This window comes from Phyllopteryx taeniolatus, chromosome 19 (assembly GCF_024500385.1).
Source record: "Phyllopteryx taeniolatus isolate TA_2022b chromosome 19, UOR_Ptae_1.2, whole genome shotgun sequence".
Taxonomy (NCBI): domain Eukaryota; kingdom Metazoa; phylum Chordata; class Actinopteri; order Syngnathiformes; family Syngnathidae; genus Phyllopteryx; species Phyllopteryx taeniolatus.
The window spans coordinates 14,841,880-14,859,131 of record NC_084520.1 but is presented as its reverse complement, the minus strand read 5'-3'; the positions used below and the strand labels follow the sequence as shown (position 1 = coordinate 14,859,131).

At 41.7% G+C, this 17,252-nt stretch overlaps 3 protein-coding genes across 6 annotated transcripts; all 3 read left to right on the top strand.

Annotated features, from left to right (window-relative positions):
* Positions 1-306: 306 nt before the first annotated feature.
* ndufa4b (NDUFA4 mitochondrial complex associated b) lies at positions 307-1,821 on the top strand. The gene is made up of 4 exons (XM_061756458.1): positions 307-466; positions 840-928; positions 1,054-1,114; positions 1,523-1,821. Exons 1-4 carry the CDS (start codon positions 419-421, stop codon positions 1,577-1,579), a joined length of 255 nt encoding a protein of 84 aa, XP_061612442.1. The 5' UTR covers positions 307-418; the 3' UTR covers positions 1,580-1,821.
* Positions 1,822-2,367: 546 nt separating this feature from the next.
* On the top strand, positions 2,368-8,616 carry cenpt (centromere protein T). Of its 4 annotated transcripts, none has more exons than XM_061756304.1 (13): positions 2,368-2,553; positions 2,999-3,116; positions 3,219-3,363; positions 3,440-3,533; positions 3,645-3,784; positions 4,431-4,488; positions 4,584-4,705; positions 4,862-5,773; positions 6,498-6,764; positions 6,870-6,966; positions 7,051-7,218; positions 8,094-8,198; positions 8,367-8,616. In XM_061756304.1, exons 1-13 carry the CDS (start codon positions 2,426-2,428, stop codon positions 8,497-8,499), a joined length of 2,487 nt encoding a protein of 828 aa, XP_061612288.1. In that variant the 5' UTR covers positions 2,368-2,425; the 3' UTR covers positions 8,500-8,616. The 4 variants fall into 4 exon arrangements, with proteins under 4 accessions (XP_061612288.1, XP_061612287.1, XP_061612286.1 ...); XM_061756303.1 differs by having other exon boundaries at positions 7,048-7,218; XM_061756302.1 differs by having other exon boundaries at positions 6,498-6,773.
* A 325-nt stretch (positions 8,617-8,941) lies between these two features.
* On the top strand, positions 8,942-16,572 carry LOC133469360 (speckle-type POZ protein). Its single transcript, XM_061756305.1, has 10 exons — positions 8,942-9,205; positions 10,315-10,511; positions 11,056-11,177; positions 11,256-11,407; positions 11,500-11,627; positions 11,998-12,175; positions 12,272-12,327; positions 12,509-12,631; positions 13,853-13,995; positions 15,151-16,572. Exons 2-10 carry the CDS (start codon positions 10,470-10,472, stop codon positions 15,293-15,295), a joined length of 1,089 nt encoding a protein of 362 aa, XP_061612289.1. The 5' UTR covers positions 8,942-9,205; positions 10,315-10,469; the 3' UTR covers positions 15,296-16,572.
* Positions 16,573-17,252: the final 680 nt, after the last annotated feature.

Below are 17,252 nucleotides of genomic sequence, written 5' to 3'. Positions count from 1 at the left end.
TGGGGATGACAGCAGAGCACTGGGTGTTGAATTAAAGTGCTTTAATTTTATAGGAGCAGGAAACAGGAAATGACAATGCTTTCTGGAATAGGATTTTTTTCCCTCATACTTCTTTAATTTGCCAGCTTCCTCAGGGAAAGATGGCAAACGTCACAATTATCTTTTTATTTATTTTTTTTTAAATCAACTTCTCCACTCACCGCTCAAATATTTTTAAGCGCCGGTCACGTGACTCATGTTGCCAGCTGTTGCCCTTAAGCGTGTGCTGATTGGCTGAGCTCCCAGTAGGTGTGGCGTGTACTTCAGGGGTCCTTCCGGCCTGTGGGAAACCGTACAAGCGCTCTCCCGCAGAGAAACCTGCCGTCATTACAGGACACGTTGCCGTTTATTTAATCCGCGGAGCGGGTCAGTTGTCAACATGTCGATGCTCGGGACCGTCGCGAAGCAGCTCAAGAACCATCCAGCTGTGAGTGTGTGTGCCGTGACGTTTTGAATTCTATTCGATATGATATGTAGAAATGACCCGGTGACATTGAAATGTGTCTCGCTAGAGGACGACCGCACCGCACCGTCCTTCACTCCGTTCTATTCGAAACATTCCGTTTACAACCGCACACGGGCTTTGAGATTATTATAGACATTTGAGCAACGGTGGCACTTGATGAAATCATACAAAACATGCATTTCTTATGGGCCCATGACAGGTGGAAATACGAATATGCCGATAAATGTGTATATTTCAATCTGCATACAGTCTATGCTTACACTTCTTATATCACCGTATCGCTTTTTCTTAGAAATAAAGGAAAAACATTTATTATTATTTTTTTGCTCATCAGCTGATCCCCCTATTCGTCTTCATTGGTGGTGGGGCAGCCATGAGCATGCTGTACCTTGGCAGACTGGCGCTGAAGAATCCTGATGTTTCGTGAGTCCCTGTGATTATTTTTCCCTGGGTTAAAAAAATAATATATATATATATATATTGCTCAATTTTAAAATATATGAATTGATGTGTTAAAATTGATCCATTATCCATTTTCCATTTGTTAGTTGGGATCGCAAGAACAACCCCGAGCCTTGGAACAAATTGGAGCCCAATCACCAGTACAAGGTATGCACCTTTTGCAAAAAAAATAAATAAATCATCGGTTTGTCACATTTTGCTATTTAGAAGCATATGTATGAGTAAAATGAACATATTTGTTTTATTTTATAACATACTGACAGCACAACTTCCAAAGCCATATCTTGTCTTTTAAAATGAAAAATTATCAAAATATCAAAAAAGGTCTTTTTTTTTTTTTTTTTTTTGTGTGAATGTTTTTCCAGAGCTGTATATTGAATTTCCATCCCATATTTTTCTATGTTTTGATTCATTTTCTTACTCTTTCCACCTTTACATGGAGTTTGATGTAAGCTACCTTTTATCATGCAGGATAAGCCATACCTTCTCTCTTATCTTGCATCAAAGTTCAAAGTTGTCTACTTAATACTCGTGTGTGTGTGTGCGTGTGCCCAGCTTTTTGCAATAAACACGGACTACTCCAAGATGAAGAAGGACAGGCCCGATTTCTAAGGCCCTTTCTCATACTGCTGTCTCCCAAACGGAGCCTTCGTACAACGCTGACTGAAGTTCGGGTCACACAATGCGCTGCTGTCATCCATTCAGTCCATACATGAAATGTGAACGTCGAGGGGAAATCATGTGTTCATCAATGACTGTATAAATAAATCAGGCAAGCACCTGTTTAGCTGAGTCAATTTTGAGTTTATTTTGAACTTTACTGTGGTGTAAGTTATTAAAAAGTATTGAATCACCTTTCTCGTTTTGTTGTTATTTGGAAATGTAGTATTTAGACTTATAATTATCATCAAAGTGACTTTTACATGACATTTATTATTTTATTAAAGGAAGTGCAAATAACTGGTATACTGCACATACATTCTAATGGATTTACTAACGAGTAGATATACTCGTGGATTTTAATCATCCCCATGAGTTATTGTTACTCTTACGTCCATCCATTTTCTGAACCGCTTGTCCTCTTTTTACTTAAATTTATTTAAATGTGACTATTTGGACTGTTGGACGCGTGGACTGTTCCCTCTCGGTAGCTGCAATTCCCATCTTGACCACATGATGCCAGTGTTGCTTTTACCGACTACATAACCAGGCTGTAACTGCATGTGTACAGCGGACGTGGGTGAATAAAACATTCCTGGAATATCATATTTGCGGAATAAACACTTCGAAAATTGCTATTAAAACAAGTTATACACGCGTCCATCTATATAAGTGGTCGCGTATATTTGATCTCAAACCATTGAAAAGAAGAGGAAGACCAGGCGAAAGAGAACGGAAGCGGAAGAAGTCAAATCTCGCGAGGTTTACTCAAAAACAAAAGCGGGATCCCAAACAGCAATGTCGGTTAGGGAAAGACAAGCAAACGCGACGGCTGTCGAGTTGGACCCGACGGAGGACTTGTCTGCTCGAGTTCTTCTAAAACATATTATCAGCACCGCGCCACACAGCACTCCCGTCACCCGCAGGTAAGCAAAACGATGAAAAACCCACGGCACACCACCAAACAAAAAAACGTCACAAAAAGTAGACGCGCACGGGTTAATTTTTTTAATTGAGCGACTGAAGTCAAGTCAAATCTATCCTTGTTTCATGCAAGATTGTTGATTATGTAAATAATATATTTTTAAATGTTAATAAAATAACCAATTTTAAATATTTAGCATTCTGTTTTTTAAATTAAATGTGTTAATTCAGTATGATTAAGTTAATCATAGATGCTAGAATTTAGAACACACACCACAATTAATTTACATTGTAATTTTATTTTATTTTTTTAAACTCATCTACAAATGATTTGAGCGTAAAGGTTTGCCCACCCTTGAAATAAAGGCATATACAATGTTGCAAGGAAAGATTTTTTGTTGTTTGTTTCCGAACGTAGATCTAAATAACAAATGTCTTCGCTTTTAGTGTCTCCAACGAGCAGAGCAGCTCATTAAGATGCATCACCAGATCGAGAACCAGAGCTGGGCGTGCACAAACGCCGCAGAACATCTTAAGGGACAGTATGAAGCGTAAGCTGCGTGAGGTAAGAAAAGCACCTCATAGCACAGTCTTGTCAGATTTGTTTATTTATTTTATTTCTTTATTTTTTTTACTTCACATAACTACTTTAAACTTCTCTTTCTAGAGCATATCCAGGCGATCACTGCCACCTACAAAAAGGACAACTGCCTCGGCAATGCTGAAAAAGGCAAACACGCCAGCCTCATCCTCCTCATTGTTGGATGAGGGGGACACGCCGAGGCACATTCTCGAAAATATCCTGCAGACAGGTGGGCGTGACACTCATACAAGTCTTCACACTGTGCCACTGAGTTGTTCAACGGCGTCCATTGCGGTGGTCTTTAGATGCAGTCAAGCCACTTGTGGTTCATGAGGAAGCTTCGCCTGTGGCACCGCAGCTGACTTCAGCAGACTCCAGCCTCGTCGACAAACATCAAAGGTAAACAATATTTGCGTTGATTGAAGTTTTTGCTGCCATTTGTGTTCATAAAGTAAAAAAATAAATAAAAGGTTGTCTGGCTTGTTTATAACAAAATGTTTAACTTTGAAGAATTGAGATTTCTGAGTTGGATCTGGCCAATCTAACGTTTGGCAATGTAGCGAGCATGGCAAAGGGACTGAAGAGAAAGAGACCACGTCGCAGCCTCAACGTTACCGCCTTTGAAGAGCGGCTCAAACAAGGCCATGATGGTAAGATGAAAGCTGTTGCGATTTACACTGTGACGCTGGTCGACTTTCAACTTGTTGTAATTTCACAGCTATTTTTAAGCTATTTTAAGTTCCATCATAAAACATTTCGTAACAGAAATATTTTGTTAACTCATTCACTGCCAGCATTCCCAGTTAACATGGATATTTGACTTGTAAAGCCGTCAATGGCAGTGAATGTGTTTAATATTTTAACATTTTCTGTCATGGCAGTATAATCTCTGTCGTGAAAAATGCATGAGTACAGCCAGTACGTGAATAGGGAAATCTGCGGGTAATTGACGGCCGTGCAAAAAAAAGTGTGTAATTGCCTAAAAGTGCCACAAGATGGTGACAAAGCATTTTTTTTCCCCCTGTTAGACAAAGCCATGGCTTAACTAAATGAAGCTTCTCCCGTCAATTACAAATGTGCTTGGCACTTTGATCACATTGTACCAAACCAATGCTTTTTAATCAGACATGGCTTTGGCCTGAGCACAAAAACAACAAATAATTGAAGATAAGTTCCTCTCAAAAATGTACAAGTAGGCAAATTTGTGAACCACAAAAATGTGAGCGTTGACTATACTGTAATCTCATTGTTTATTGTGAGTTTTGTTGACCAACTGTTGCATATTTGTGCAAACAGATGCTGAAAATGAAGAGGACAAATCAGCGCAAGATGATCTGTCGCTTTCTTTGTCAAAGTATGATGACACAATTTATTATGCCTATTATATACACTGTGAGTTTTGGTTACAATTCTGTGATGTAACTGGGCCTGTCCTACTTGGTTTTCAAGCGTCACTTCACTTGGGATTGATCGGACTGAGAAAAAAGGGCTGCGGAGAAGAGTTTCTTACCATCAGAAAATCACAGAAAATGAGTTTGGTGACGCTGTAAATAAGATGAATTTAGATCATGGTAATTAAGCTTTTTTCTTTTTGTTTACCCCCCCCCCCCACACACACACATCATTTGAGCTGTGATTACATGCTCAGTGCATGATTTTTCCAACTGTTCAGCTGTTATTCCTTATGTATTTTTTGGTTTGGTATCTCCACTTTTTCCCCCTCTCAGGAGGGAGCCGCTCTGTGCAGGGGGAGCCTGGACCCAGCGAGGCCACCCATGCTGACACCGTCACTCTGGGTCTAAGCAAGTGGGACGAATTTGAGGTCACCAATGATATTATCCACTGCAACACCGCCCTCTACCCCCAGCCGGATTCTGCCGCCCCCGACCTCTCCGTAAGCGCAATGCAGGACAAGTCCACTGTCATGGCGTCTCAGCTTCAGAGGGTGCTGGAGAAGGGCGGGCAGAGACTTCTGGATGTGACAGAGAGCCAGAAGAGGAGAACCACTGCTGATTGTGAGGAAGAGGCAGTGATTTCCAAATCAAAGGATGGAACGGAATTGGAGTCTGAGGAAGAGGGCAACAAGGAAGGAGAGGGAATTGCAGTTGATTCGCAAATTGAAGAGGTGCCTGCAGCCCTCCTTGAAGAAGAGGAAGATCCAGCCACATCTGAAAAAGAGGAGGCTGCACCCCCAACTGAAGAGGGGGAGGACGTAATGACATCTGAAGAAGAGGAGGAAGACGCATTGATATCCAAAGAGGAGGAGGCTGCAACCCTACCTGAAGAGGAGGAAGATGCACTATGTGAAGAGGAGGAAGAAGCATTGATATCTGAAGAAGAGGAGGAAGATGCAATGATATGTGAAGAAGAAGAAGAGGGGGCTGCCATTGACTCTAAGACTGAAGGTGTAGTTGATTCTCATTCCGAAGAGGACGCCGCCGCCGGGTCTCAGTCCGAGGAAAAAGACGTGGCTGAAGATGAGAATGATGGACGGCAGGAGGAAGGAGAGGAGGAGGAGGAGGAGGAGGAGGAGGAGGAGGAGGGAAGGAATCACGACGTGGAAGACATCGAGCAGCTAGCTCGGCGATCTTCGGGTGCTCTCGTGGTGCCTGTTCCAGAGGATGACGCCACGGAGCCTGGTAAGAATCTGAAAAAATATTCACTGCTCGGGGAAGAAGTCTTATAATTTAAGACAAAATATTTGGTACACATCCGTATACTAGTGCAACATTTAATCAACAACTATTTTGATAATCGATTAATCTTTGAGAGCCGTTGTTTAACTTAAAATGGTCCAAATCCTCTGATTTCAGCCTCTCGGCTGTAAAGATTCTCAAATTTCTGTTGTCCTCCATGAAAGCAGGCTGATTTTCTTAGTTTCATTTAAAATAAGACATTTGCTAACCTTTGCTTTTACTTTGGAAAACAATCAACATTTTGACCCAGTTTCTGACAGAATCACTAACTGAAACATAATCACTTTATGAAAACAAAACAAAAACCTGCCCAAGTACAGTTCAGTTGTATATACAGTAACGTTTAAGTTAACACACATTTGTATTCTTTAAGACTGTTTATTAACCTTTATTTAGGTGCAGTTTGTTTTAATGTGGAATACATTTTAATTGGACCATTTTTTAAATTGTATTTCCTATATTTAAGTGTAGTGTTATTGTGTAAACTGCATGCAATGTTACAGTGGCTTTCAATAATATTAGATATTAGCATTATGTGAATGGACAGATGATTTGATACAGCTCTTGAATTGGATCGTACCTAATGGTTTGACTGGTGACAGTATATTTAATTTGCAACAATTTGTGCATTATTATCACAATATGATAATGATGCAATGATGTGCAGGCGGGTCAGAGGTCGAGAACAGAACCCAGAGAGCAAGCAATTCCGGCTTTGAAAGTGGTCCAGACATCGATCAGGACTTATCGAGACCCAGGGAGGAAGAGGCTTCTGATATCGGGGAAGAGCCCGATCCCCATGACCTGAACTCTTTTCATCTTCTGAGGGTGAGCAACGCCGAAGGACACAGCGATCAGCCTGAAGAGGCGCCCGCCGTCGAGGTTGCGGACCCCACCGAACTTGAGGAAGAGTCGGAGGAAGACGACGACCAAGGTTCCGACGGTATTGCTCTGATTCAACATGAGCTGTTTTCAAAAAAATGTGCATTGCTTATTAATATGAATGATGTTTTTGTTTTGTTTTTCTTTCCATTTGCAGAAATCCCCATGAAGACTCCAGCATTCGTTCGAGAGAAAAGGAAGACTTTTCAAGTCCCCTATCCAATCTTGCCCACAGTTTTCAAGCCTCAGGCTAAGCAAGTCGTGCTTCAACATCACAGTCTGCTTTTTTCAAATTAATGTTTTTTTTAATCTCATGTTTTACTGACAAATCCCAGTAGTTCAACTGAAGCCGTACCTCCAGTCAAACCAAAGCGGGTCAGAAAGCGGAGAAGTGGAGGAGCGCAAACGATGGACGGTGGTCTTCCTAAGAACTACCTTATGAGCACGTTTAGGCACTTTGCCAAAGCCAAGGTCTCTGCGGATGTTTACCCCGTCATAAAAGAGACGTAAGTGCCTGCAAATATTTGAAATAGTCGTTGTATGGAAGCACATTAAATGATGTGCACTGCATTGATTACTCCGCCATCATTTTGTCCACCAAGGTAGTCATGTTTTTACATGCTAAGGTTTGGTTTTTATATATGCAAGGATGCGCCCTTAAAATCTGGGGCCAAAAAAAATCAATAGCATTGAGGGGGAAAAAAAAACAAAACATTTTTTTTTACTTATAATCCTTCAAGGGAAAATTCTACAGTTTTCGTGTACAGTGATCCCTCTGGACCACCCCAGCAATAGGTGAAATCTGCAAAGTGGCGGTCATGTTTTTTTTTTTTTTCTATTCTTTTACATGCATAATATTAACACCATATAAAATTCTATAAAGGTACTCACCATTAAAGTTGATCAAATTTTTTTTATTTTATTTTTTATTTTTTTTAAATGTACTGCACAGTCGGGAAGAGCATTGCAACTGTCACCCTAAGCTTATTTTCGTCCTTTATGTACCGGACCGACGATGAATTTATAGCATAATGGCTGCCGAAGGGCGCAAACGTTCCTTCAACAAGTCGAGAAGTTGCATCCTTCCTGCAAGTTAGGTGCTACTTCTAGCGCCGTCCTCTGCCGCCAACTGCCATGTGCCTTGTTTGGGCCGCATAGTAGGGCCTGAAACAAAGTATTGTAACGTCTTCCAAAGATACACGATGAGATCTATTTGTCATATTTATTGATAAAGAAACGAAACACGGATAGTGTGAGACGTACGCCGTCAACAAACACTCTCTCGGCTCGCCTTACTTAGATGGGCGGTCGTTGTTTTACAGGCGACAGATGTTGAAAACTTTCCTCTGAGTGCTATTGTTATTTACTGTTTTTGAACCAGAATTGATAAATTCCTCGAGCGGATGGCGGACGACCTGGAGACGTTTGCTGTTCACGCCGGGAGAAAAACCATCGAGGTTGAAGATGTCGATCTGCTGTTGAGAAGGTAACTTGTTGTTTCATTTGTCCAATCCTGCACTGCGTCCTACTGAGAGGTGATTGTAATGTTTTGGTAACTTTATTTAGCTACACGAGATGTGCAAAACATTGGGAATGTATCCATACCGTGCAGTTGTGCAACATGTGTGATTTTGTCACCACACTCATGATGCAGGCAGGGTCATGTGAATGACAAGGTGCCTGTGGAAGTGCTGATTGAAAAATACCTTCGCATGGACCAGCGCAAGCTCCTCATCCCCATAGCAACCAGCGGGAACGTAGTCATCCCAAAAATGAAGAAGAGATGAATTATGAACGGAGTTTTCTCCATGTTCGTAAAGCCTTCATCTTGTACATGCCATTAGATTCACAGTGTGAGAGTTCTTGTTAAATGTAACATTTTCCAATAAAGTATTTAACCGTCATCCTGTTGCTTGCCTTCTATTCCTTACTCCAGATTACCCCTCGTTTTTTTGGAACATATTGATATTTAAATTAATTGTTCATAAATGTGATTATACATTACACGCACTGTATTGATTCCAGTAACCACCATCTTTGCCTCCGTCATGGTACGCCTATTTTCTTTAATTTAGGATGGTGGTACTGAAATATGAAACAAAGTACACTTAAATGTTTGAAAACAACATTTGAAAAGAATAAATGCAATGTATGAAGCTTGAGCTTGGGCAGTGATTCTTTCACTTACCAATAGAGGGAGCCTGCGTACCTCGTACCAGTGTCGCGTATATAGGGTGAGGGTTTTTCACCCGTTACACGACTTTGACTCGTACACTGCATAAGGAGCCATACAATTCGTAACTGATCGATTACATCCACACCCTAACCTAAAATGACATTGTGTGCGAACATCCAGATAAAGTTTTATTTTCTAAAATAAGAACGCTGGACCAACGAGCACGGCGCTACCGGTGACGTCACACGCTTCAGGTCTGCCACTTAATAGCTAACAACAACACAAGAGCCCGGAAAGCTAGCGACCTCAAATAAAAGGTAAAACCGTCGATAAATAACACCGAAAGCGACACATGCAAGACGCGGGGCTCGGAATAACAACACGTTATTAACACGAGAGCCCGTTACGACGTGTTCTCAAGTTGTAGCTTGTGTTCATTTGCATGTCTCGGCTACTATGTGGCTAACTAGCATTGTAGCCTCGCCGCTGATTGAAGTTAGCTCGGGTGTTATCGGTCCATCGACACATACAACTCATTACAAATGAGTCATTCTCACATGTAATCATAGCGGTGGGAATATTGAAATATATTTTCAAAACGGTGACATCAATGTGGCGTTAGCAGGTTGTCTACCTGCTAACTGTCACCCCGTACACGCACCTAATACATGCACGCGCGCCTGTAACTTGGGAGCATGTGAAACAGTCGAGATGTTTTTAACATTTATGCACTCTCGCAAGGTTACTTTCAAACGTGTTTAGGAGTGAAATTCAGTGTACATAAATTACCGCAATGTTTGACAGCTGTGTGCTGCATGGGCCGTTTTTAGTTATGTGTGTAAAATTTGAAAGATTCATTGATTTAGATTCCCCCCCCCCCCCCCCCCCCCACCATTTCATTAATATAAGAAAAAACAAACATGAAAACAAAATTCGACTGAAAAGGAGCAGAGAGAAGAATGCATCTGAAAGAAAAACATTTACATTGTACTTTCAAATGGCCCTTTAGCCTTTTACCAGTCTTCTCAATGATTTTAACCAATTCTGAAAATGATTGGGTCTTTCATCTGCTGGGAATTTCATGAAAAACCTGTACAAGGAGGTTGAATTTCTTACAGAATATTCTGGAAATTATTTAGGGAAGTGTCACTATATCGCACTATGATTAGAAAAAGGAAATTTGGCAATATACCGCTCTGTGTGTGTGTGAACACATTGACTGAGAGGTAACCAATGTAAACTACCGGTGGCTGAATGTCGTGAACTTCCCTGTCGCCATCTAGCGCACTTGTAAGTCACATTTTTGCTTGTAAGTCAAAGCAAAAAATTGACCGAGTGACTGCAAGTTGCGGCACTCTTTAAGTCAAGTTACCGCTTTGTAATAACGTTCAGGTCTGCTTTATTCTATCGTTATCATTGTCTTCAGGGGGCGAACCGCGTCCATCTCGCGGGTTCTGCTGCAGATGGACTTTTGGACCGAGCGCTGACGAGCGGAAACAACTGTTCCTCCTCCAATTGAGACCAACACCTTTCGTCACGCTGGCAACGTCAAGAGTCCCGAGTCCCCCTCCCCCGGCGGAAATGTCCAGCGGGCCTGTGGCTGAGAGCTGGTGCTACACGCAGGTAATGTGACGTCTGTCAGTCAACTATGTAGAAATGTCCTCTTCAAACACTTTTGAACAGTTTTTGCAGATATTCCCTCACTCGGGCCTCTTGTATACAGAGATCTCGTGTAATTGCACCTATCAAAGCTGTAAGAGAAGACCTGGAATTGACCTTTGTCATCCCATAATGAGATAATGACGTGTGATGACATCATCGTCTGCTGCGATAAAATCCTTGTCAGAGGCAGACAATTGCTTTCACTTTAGCAGAGTGGGAGAAGTGTGGGTCAAGTGTTAAAACTCACCGCCCGGTCCCGGCATTGCAGAATGACCTTCCACACCTGCTAGTTCAATAGTGTTTGGTGTGTGAAATCAATGTAAATGTGCGCCCTATTGCAATTCCTCTGTGTAACTTCCGTCTGTGGTCTCATCCACATGATTTTAATTTTAAAAAATGTGTAATTTGCACACAAAATGGATAAGGGTTTTGTATTCAACATGAAATCTCCCCTGACTACGCTAGTTTTGTGCTTTTTTTTTTTTTTTTCTTCTTTCCTCTCTAGATCAAAGTCGTGAAGTTCTCGTACATGTGGACCATCAACAACTTCAGCTTCTGTCGTGAGGAGATGGGCGAGGTTATCAAGAGCTCCACCTTCTCCTCGGGGGCCAATGACAAGCTGAAGTGGTAAGCGGACAAGAGCGCTTGAAAAACACACCGCGCTTCTCTTCTCCAGCTTTAAGCCACCCCTCTGCCCTCTTTCAGGTGTTTGCGCGTCAATCCCAAAGGTCTGGACGAGGAGAGCAAAGACTACTTGTCTCTCTACCTGCTGCTGGTCAGCTGTCCGAAGGCCGAGGTCCGAGCCAAGTTCAAGTTCTCCATCCTCAACGCCAAGGGGGAGGAGACCAAAGCCATGGGTGAGGGGGATCCGGTCCGATCTTTTCCTTGGTTTTGTGTTTGCGCTGAGCATCTGATGACTGTGCGTTGGTGTGTCCTTGTGACCACGCAGAAAGCCAGAGGGCGTATCGCTTTGTGCAGGGGAAAGATTGGGGCTTTAAAAAGTTCATCCGGAGAGACTTTCTCCTCGACGAAGCCAACGGTCTTCTGCCCGACGACAAGCTCACACTCTTCTGTGAGGTACGCTGGCGTCATTCGAACGTCTTCGCTTGGAATTGAGCCACTTTGCTGTGTTAAATTGCTTGATGGGTTCAAGCTCATGGAAAGGTGGGCTGCGTTATTTTGATAAGCCCAACTAATTGAGAATTAGATGGATAAATATTGGATCAAACACAAAGAAGCAACAAAAGCACCTCATATGCGTCCAATCGGATTGCAGTTCCTCTGAGGTTTTATTTGTTTCTAGAATTGCACGGTGGGTCGAATCATATGCCATATACAATAGTACCCCAACTTACCGGTGACCCGAGGTTTTCAAAATTACAGTTCATGCGTTTCCATCTCGCCTTGTTGCCATGGCTTGAGCAGCCTTGCGTGATATGTATCGCAGGTGAGTGTGGTGCAGGACTCGGTCAACATATCCGGCCAGAACACCATGAACATGGTGAAGGTTCCCGACTGCCGACTAGCCGACGAGCTGGGGGGCTTGTGGGAGAACTCCCGCTTCACTGACTGTTCCCTGTGTGTCGCCGGCCAGGAGTTCCAGGCCCACAAAGCCATCCTGGCAGGTAGCGACACGACTCGCATGTAAAAAAAAAAAAAAAAAAAAAAATCCTTCTATTCACTATTAAGTCACACAATTGTCTTTCCTGTTCTGCTTTCAGCACGCTCTCCTGTGTTCAGCGCTATGTTTGAACATGAGATGGAAGAGAGCAAAAAGGTGAGTCAGGTGGCCTTTCTGTGTTGTTTCACTGCAGGTATTTTGAGAGCAGCATTGCTCGACTGTTTGGCGAATAGGATGCCTGAAATGAAATTGTGCTGCTTCCCTTTCTGGGTGGATTCTTCACATGATATCAAATAGAGCAAAAATAATTGTTTAATCAACAATCTCCTATCATTAGAACCGAGTGGAAATCAACGACGTGGAGCCCGAAGTCTTTAAAGAGATGATGTGTTTCATTTACACTGACAAGGCCCCCAACTTAGACAAGATGGCTGACGACCTTCTCGCTGCAGCTGACAAAGTAAGGTCACGTTGAATCATAATGACCTCAGAATATTAGACGAGTGCTTCCTTACCACATGGCATAGTAACGATACCTTAAAAAACTATATAGTATTCATATTAGTTACAGTGTATTCCGGTGTTTCCTGACCTTTATTGAGTCAAGGCACATATTTCTCATTAGAATGATCTCGCGCCAAACAAAAAAATGTCAGGAAAGGTACTGCATGTGCTGAATTAATAATGAGCTTGTCACAATTTACTCACAAATTGACTTTGTGTGAAATCTGGGCCTGTTTACTTGAACACAAAGCTATTTTTCTGTTGTATGAATGGCAGTGCTAGTGCGTATATTTGTTTGCCCATGTCAGTTTGAGCTAGCGCATTGTTTAGGCTACTGTGCTAGCTGATGCTATTGATGAGCCTCATGTGAAGGTGGTTTGTTTGTGTTGAATAATTGAACTACAGAATACAGTAATTTATGTCCATGGTTCTCAAACGTTTTGCACCAAGTACCACCTAAAAAAAAAAATACTGAGCTTGTCCTATCATCATTACCAAAATTAAAATATAGGAGCATAGTAGGTCTAATGTAACATTATGCACAATTTGAGCATTAACACTGCACTTAAGTATAGGAAAATGGAAAAAAAACCCTCTAAATAATTCAATTAAAATGTATTGCACATGGATAAATACAAACCCCCCAAAAAGTTTGAAAACAAATAGTTCTTAAAGATTAAATGCAAATGTTTTGCCTTTTAAAGTTAAATACAGTCGAACTGTACTTACCTTATGTACTATACTTGAAGGGTTAAAAAAAATGCACTGCATATAAGGTAAAACATGTAGTGTTACTAAATTTAAAAAAACAATTTTTTAAACAGGCCGTATTCAAAGCTACAAGCTTTATTCTAATGTTGGATTGTCTTTTCATCGTTTAAAAGTTCATTTTGCTTTTATTTGGTCATTGTTTCTTATACCACTAGAGGGAGCCAGTGTAGCGCAAGTGTTACTTGTAACACACTTTGCGAATCACTGGTGTTTGTAACATGGGTTCATGATCGTGTACATGCTAGGTGCATGGTGTTGGCATTTTACGGTCCTCTCCTTTTTAGTGTGTTGCCGCCATCTTGTGGCATCTATATGCAATTGCAACCCCCCTGAACTAACCCCAGCAAACACGAGCACACGAATACTGATGAAGCAAGACCGTTCACAACGTCCTCCTCTTCCTCAGTACGCTCTGGAGAGACTGAAGGTCATGTGCGAGGACGCACTGTGCACCAGTCTGTCCGTGGAGAACGCGGCGGAGATCCTCATCCTGGCCGACCTGCACAGCGCCGACCAGCTCAAAACGCAGGCGGTCGACTTCATCAACTAGTGAGTTCACACACAGTACAAGTACAAGTACTTTGTTATTGTATTTAAGAAGAGGTTTCCGATATTTGTACGTGAGTATTTAGTTTTCGGAGGGCTTTTTACTTTGACTTGACATTTCTCTCTTCTGTGTCTCGGCGTCGTTATCGATGTCACGGAAACTCGGTCGCAGTCTGGCTCAAAGTCCAGTCAGATATTGTCGAAGCTTGCTAGAGAGGTCGGGGCAACATGACTCCCAAGCGTGTGATAAAGACGCATTGTTCCCCTCTCTCGATGTCACCGCATGTGTATTAATAGAAGTGAACAGGCAACAGCAAGAAGACTACGTATTTGTCATGCTTTGAAAAATTATTGCAGGCTCTCCAAAATGAAGGCCTTAATTATTAAAACATTAAAAATGTCACCTAATCCATAAAAGTGCTTAAAAATGCCATGTTGTTGTCCAAGAAGGAGTCGGAAAGAAAAATAATGAAGTTAATGTTTCGTTTTGAGCCAGAGATCCCAGAACTCCCCTCTTAAAAAAAAAAAAAAAAAAAAAAAAAAGTATATAGTTTTTAATCTTCACAAACAAGTGTAGCAGTCGGCAAATAGTTTCCTCTATTTTTTGTCTTCCATGCTCCGATCCCTGTTGTGTGTAGATAAGTCAGATTTACATTTAGTTAGTATTAATCCATGCAAGGTGGAAAAATGTAAAAAAGTAATTTCTATAGCTCTTGCTCGTTGTAGAACAGAACAAAATGTGAACACTACATTTCTTAAACTGTCGGGATATAAAATTGATGCCACACCTTGCGTTCAACACGTTTGACATGTCAGGCCGCGTCACGTCTCAGCTTGTCTTTTGCGTCACGTCGCGTCGCTTTTTGTGTGTCGTGTCGCGTTGTGCTGTGTCATGTCCTTTTTGTATGTGAACAATTTATAACATTTTTCAATGACTCAATTGAATTTTTTCCTACTTTATTACTATCTCGATAAGACTTAATTATATGATCATTCAGGTTTATAGAGGTGTACGATTTGGAGCTCCTCCTCAACAAAATGAACTTGGGATCAGTACCAAACATTTTATAGTCCGTTGTTGCATTATATTGCGGAGACGTCTCCCATTCTGTGTGAAACCGATTGAACGCTGTACTTTGTGCCCCTCTCGCCCCCCAGCCATGCCGCTGAGGTGATGGAGACAGCAGGCTGGAAGTCCATGGTGGATTCCCATCCTCACCTGGTGGCCGAAGCGTACCGCTCGCTGGCCTCGGCCCAGTGCCCTTTCCTCGGACCGCCACGCAAGCGCCTCAAACAATCTTAATGGGCCTTCTGCTTTCAGCGCATCACACAAATGTCCCCTTAATGCCCACAAAAATGGAGACACCCCCCCGCCCCCCCCACACACTTTTGCTGTTACCTACTACACTACCTACAGCCGCCCCACCTGAGCTCCCCCTTCTGCCCCCCAATCCAGAACCTGCTGTATTTTTTAGTCTCTTCTAAAGATGGAGGGAAGAACCAGGAGGAGGGGGAGGAGTGGCAAGTGGATATTTGTCGTTTACAGAAAAACAAACCTGCACTTTCCTCCGCAGCTAGTGAGGTGGGACGTTGTGCTCTTTTTATTTTTTATCTTTTCCATTTGTGAAGACCGGAATCCTTCAACTACTAAGGAAAGCGGACGCCAAGCGCCCGCAAGGTCTTTGAACATTTGATATTATTTCAGCTTCCTCTGTGTGGAGAGGAGGCCATAAAGGACACGGAAGGAAGGATTACACTCGAAGACCCCGACGAAAGGCACCCAAAGGGCTAGTCAAATGGAGAAAAAAAAAAACATTCTCAAAGAAATTTGGGAACGATTGCACTGAAAGAATTCCCAGGCCGCCCCCTTCAATCACTCGATCAAACTTTATTTATACAGCGCTTTTCATACATAACATGTAACACAACGCTTTACGTGGATACAAATCAACCAGCTCCCTTAACAATCAAGCGTTACCAGCAGTAAGGTAGAACTACTGTCGGAAAGCACGTGGACTAACTGAACAGCCACGCAGGACAAGAATACCCTTTAAAGATGCTTTATCACTGACCTCCATTTATTTATTTATTTTGTAATCCAAAGCAGGTAAACAAGAGTGAATAGCAACACACATCTAGATATCATTGTGTACTCACGGGTACCCTTGAGAGCCAATCTAATCCAAGGTATCAGCATTCAAAATAACTAACAATCATGCATGTGTTTTAAAAGCTTTTTCCTCCCAAAACTCATTTCTCTCTTTTATTTTTTTTTAAACTACATTCAACACCACAACTTTTCTTTGCAGGCATGTCGACTGAGGGCCATTTAAAATTAAATGAACACGTTTTAATGTTCAAATGAGACCAGAATGTGAAAGGACAAGAACAAAAAAAAAAAAAACCACACACAAAACATGAAAAGTTCTTTGTTCTTTGCCAGTGAGAGAAAAGTGCTCAAAGAATTAAGGAACCGTAGTTGTTTCTTTCCTGTAGATATTGTTGCTTTATGAGAAGTGACACTTAGTTGTTGCCATTTTTTGTTCCTGAAAGAATAAACCACAACTATTTTGTATTGAATGCAAGCCTTGACTGCTTTTTTTTTCCCACAAGGAACCTCAAATACTTTCAGTTTTGCAAAAAGCAAACAATTACTCCTAATAATTAAGATTGTTCAATTTTCAATGTCGTAAAACATTAATATACTACATGTACACTAGTAGCCGGGAGGTTTTGTGCAATTTCAAACCACCAAAAGAACAAAATAAATTCATAGTGATGGCTACATCACCGATGAGGTGCTATGGCACCATCCGGTGGCAAAAAAACAATAGAAAGTATTGTAAGGCAATTCATCAAATGTTTGTGGAGCGCCCACTTCACCTTGTGTTTATAAAACATGGATAAAAAAATAACACAGAATGCCGTCCTGGGCGGCTGCCCATATCAGAAACCGCCCCTGAAAGGAATTGCCTAACACGATGTGAGTGACAAGTTCAGTCACGTGCCGTCCAATGTGACAGTCGTAATTGCTTAGGTTGGACGACAGAGGGCAGCAGCACGACGCTGGCCACAACATTAGGTACACCTGATTGTACAAGCGAGTAACATCCAGTCCAGGACCTGTACAAAAAAACAGGCAGGGTTTACAAATGTTGAAATGAAATGCATGTCTAAAATTTTTAACCTACTAATAAATTTAATAATTAAACAGTAATTCATACTTATTTAAAAAATAGATTTGTATTATTTATTATTAT

What these genes read in the sequence shown, in the direction of transcription:
- ndufa4b (XM_061756458.1), top strand. Translation starts at nt 419, where the DNA reads ATGTCGATGCTCGGGACCGTCGCGAAGCAGCTCAAGAACCATCCAGCT. An exon ending in AGCTCAAGAACCATCCAGCT is followed by an intron (nt 467 to 839) that starts GTGAGTGTGTGT and finishes TTTGCTCATCAG; the next exon opens with CTGATCCCCCTATTCGTCTT. An exon ending in CTGAAGAATCCTGATGTTTC is followed by an intron (nt 929 to 1,053) that starts GTGAGTCCCTGT and finishes TCCATTTGTTAG; the next exon opens with TTGGGATCGCAAGAACAACC.
- cenpt (XM_061756301.1), top strand. Translation starts at nt 2,426, where the DNA reads ATGTCGGTTAGGGAAAGACAAGCAAACGCGACGGCTGTCGAGTTGGAC. An exon ending in CTCGTCGACAAACATCAAAG is followed by an intron (nt 3,534 to 3,644) that starts GTAAACAATATT and finishes TTAACTTTGAAG; the next exon opens with AATTGAGATTTCTGAGTTGG. An exon ending in CGACGACCAAGGTTCCGACG is followed by an intron (nt 6,774 to 6,869) that starts GTATTGCTCTGA and finishes TTCCATTTGCAG; the next exon opens with AAATCCCCATGAAGACTCCA.
- LOC133469360 (XM_061756305.1), top strand. Translation starts at nt 10,470, where the DNA reads ATGTCCAGCGGGCCTGTGGCTGAGAGCTGGTGCTACACGCAG. An exon ending in GCCAATGACAAGCTGAAGTG is followed by an intron (nt 11,178 to 11,255) that starts GTAAGCGGACAA and finishes GCCCTCTTTCAG; the next exon opens with GTGTTTGCGCGTCAATCCCA. An exon ending in CCACAAAGCCATCCTGGCAG is followed by an intron (nt 12,176 to 12,271) that starts GTAGCGACACGA and finishes TTCTGCTTTCAG; the next exon opens with CACGCTCTCCTGTGTTCAGC.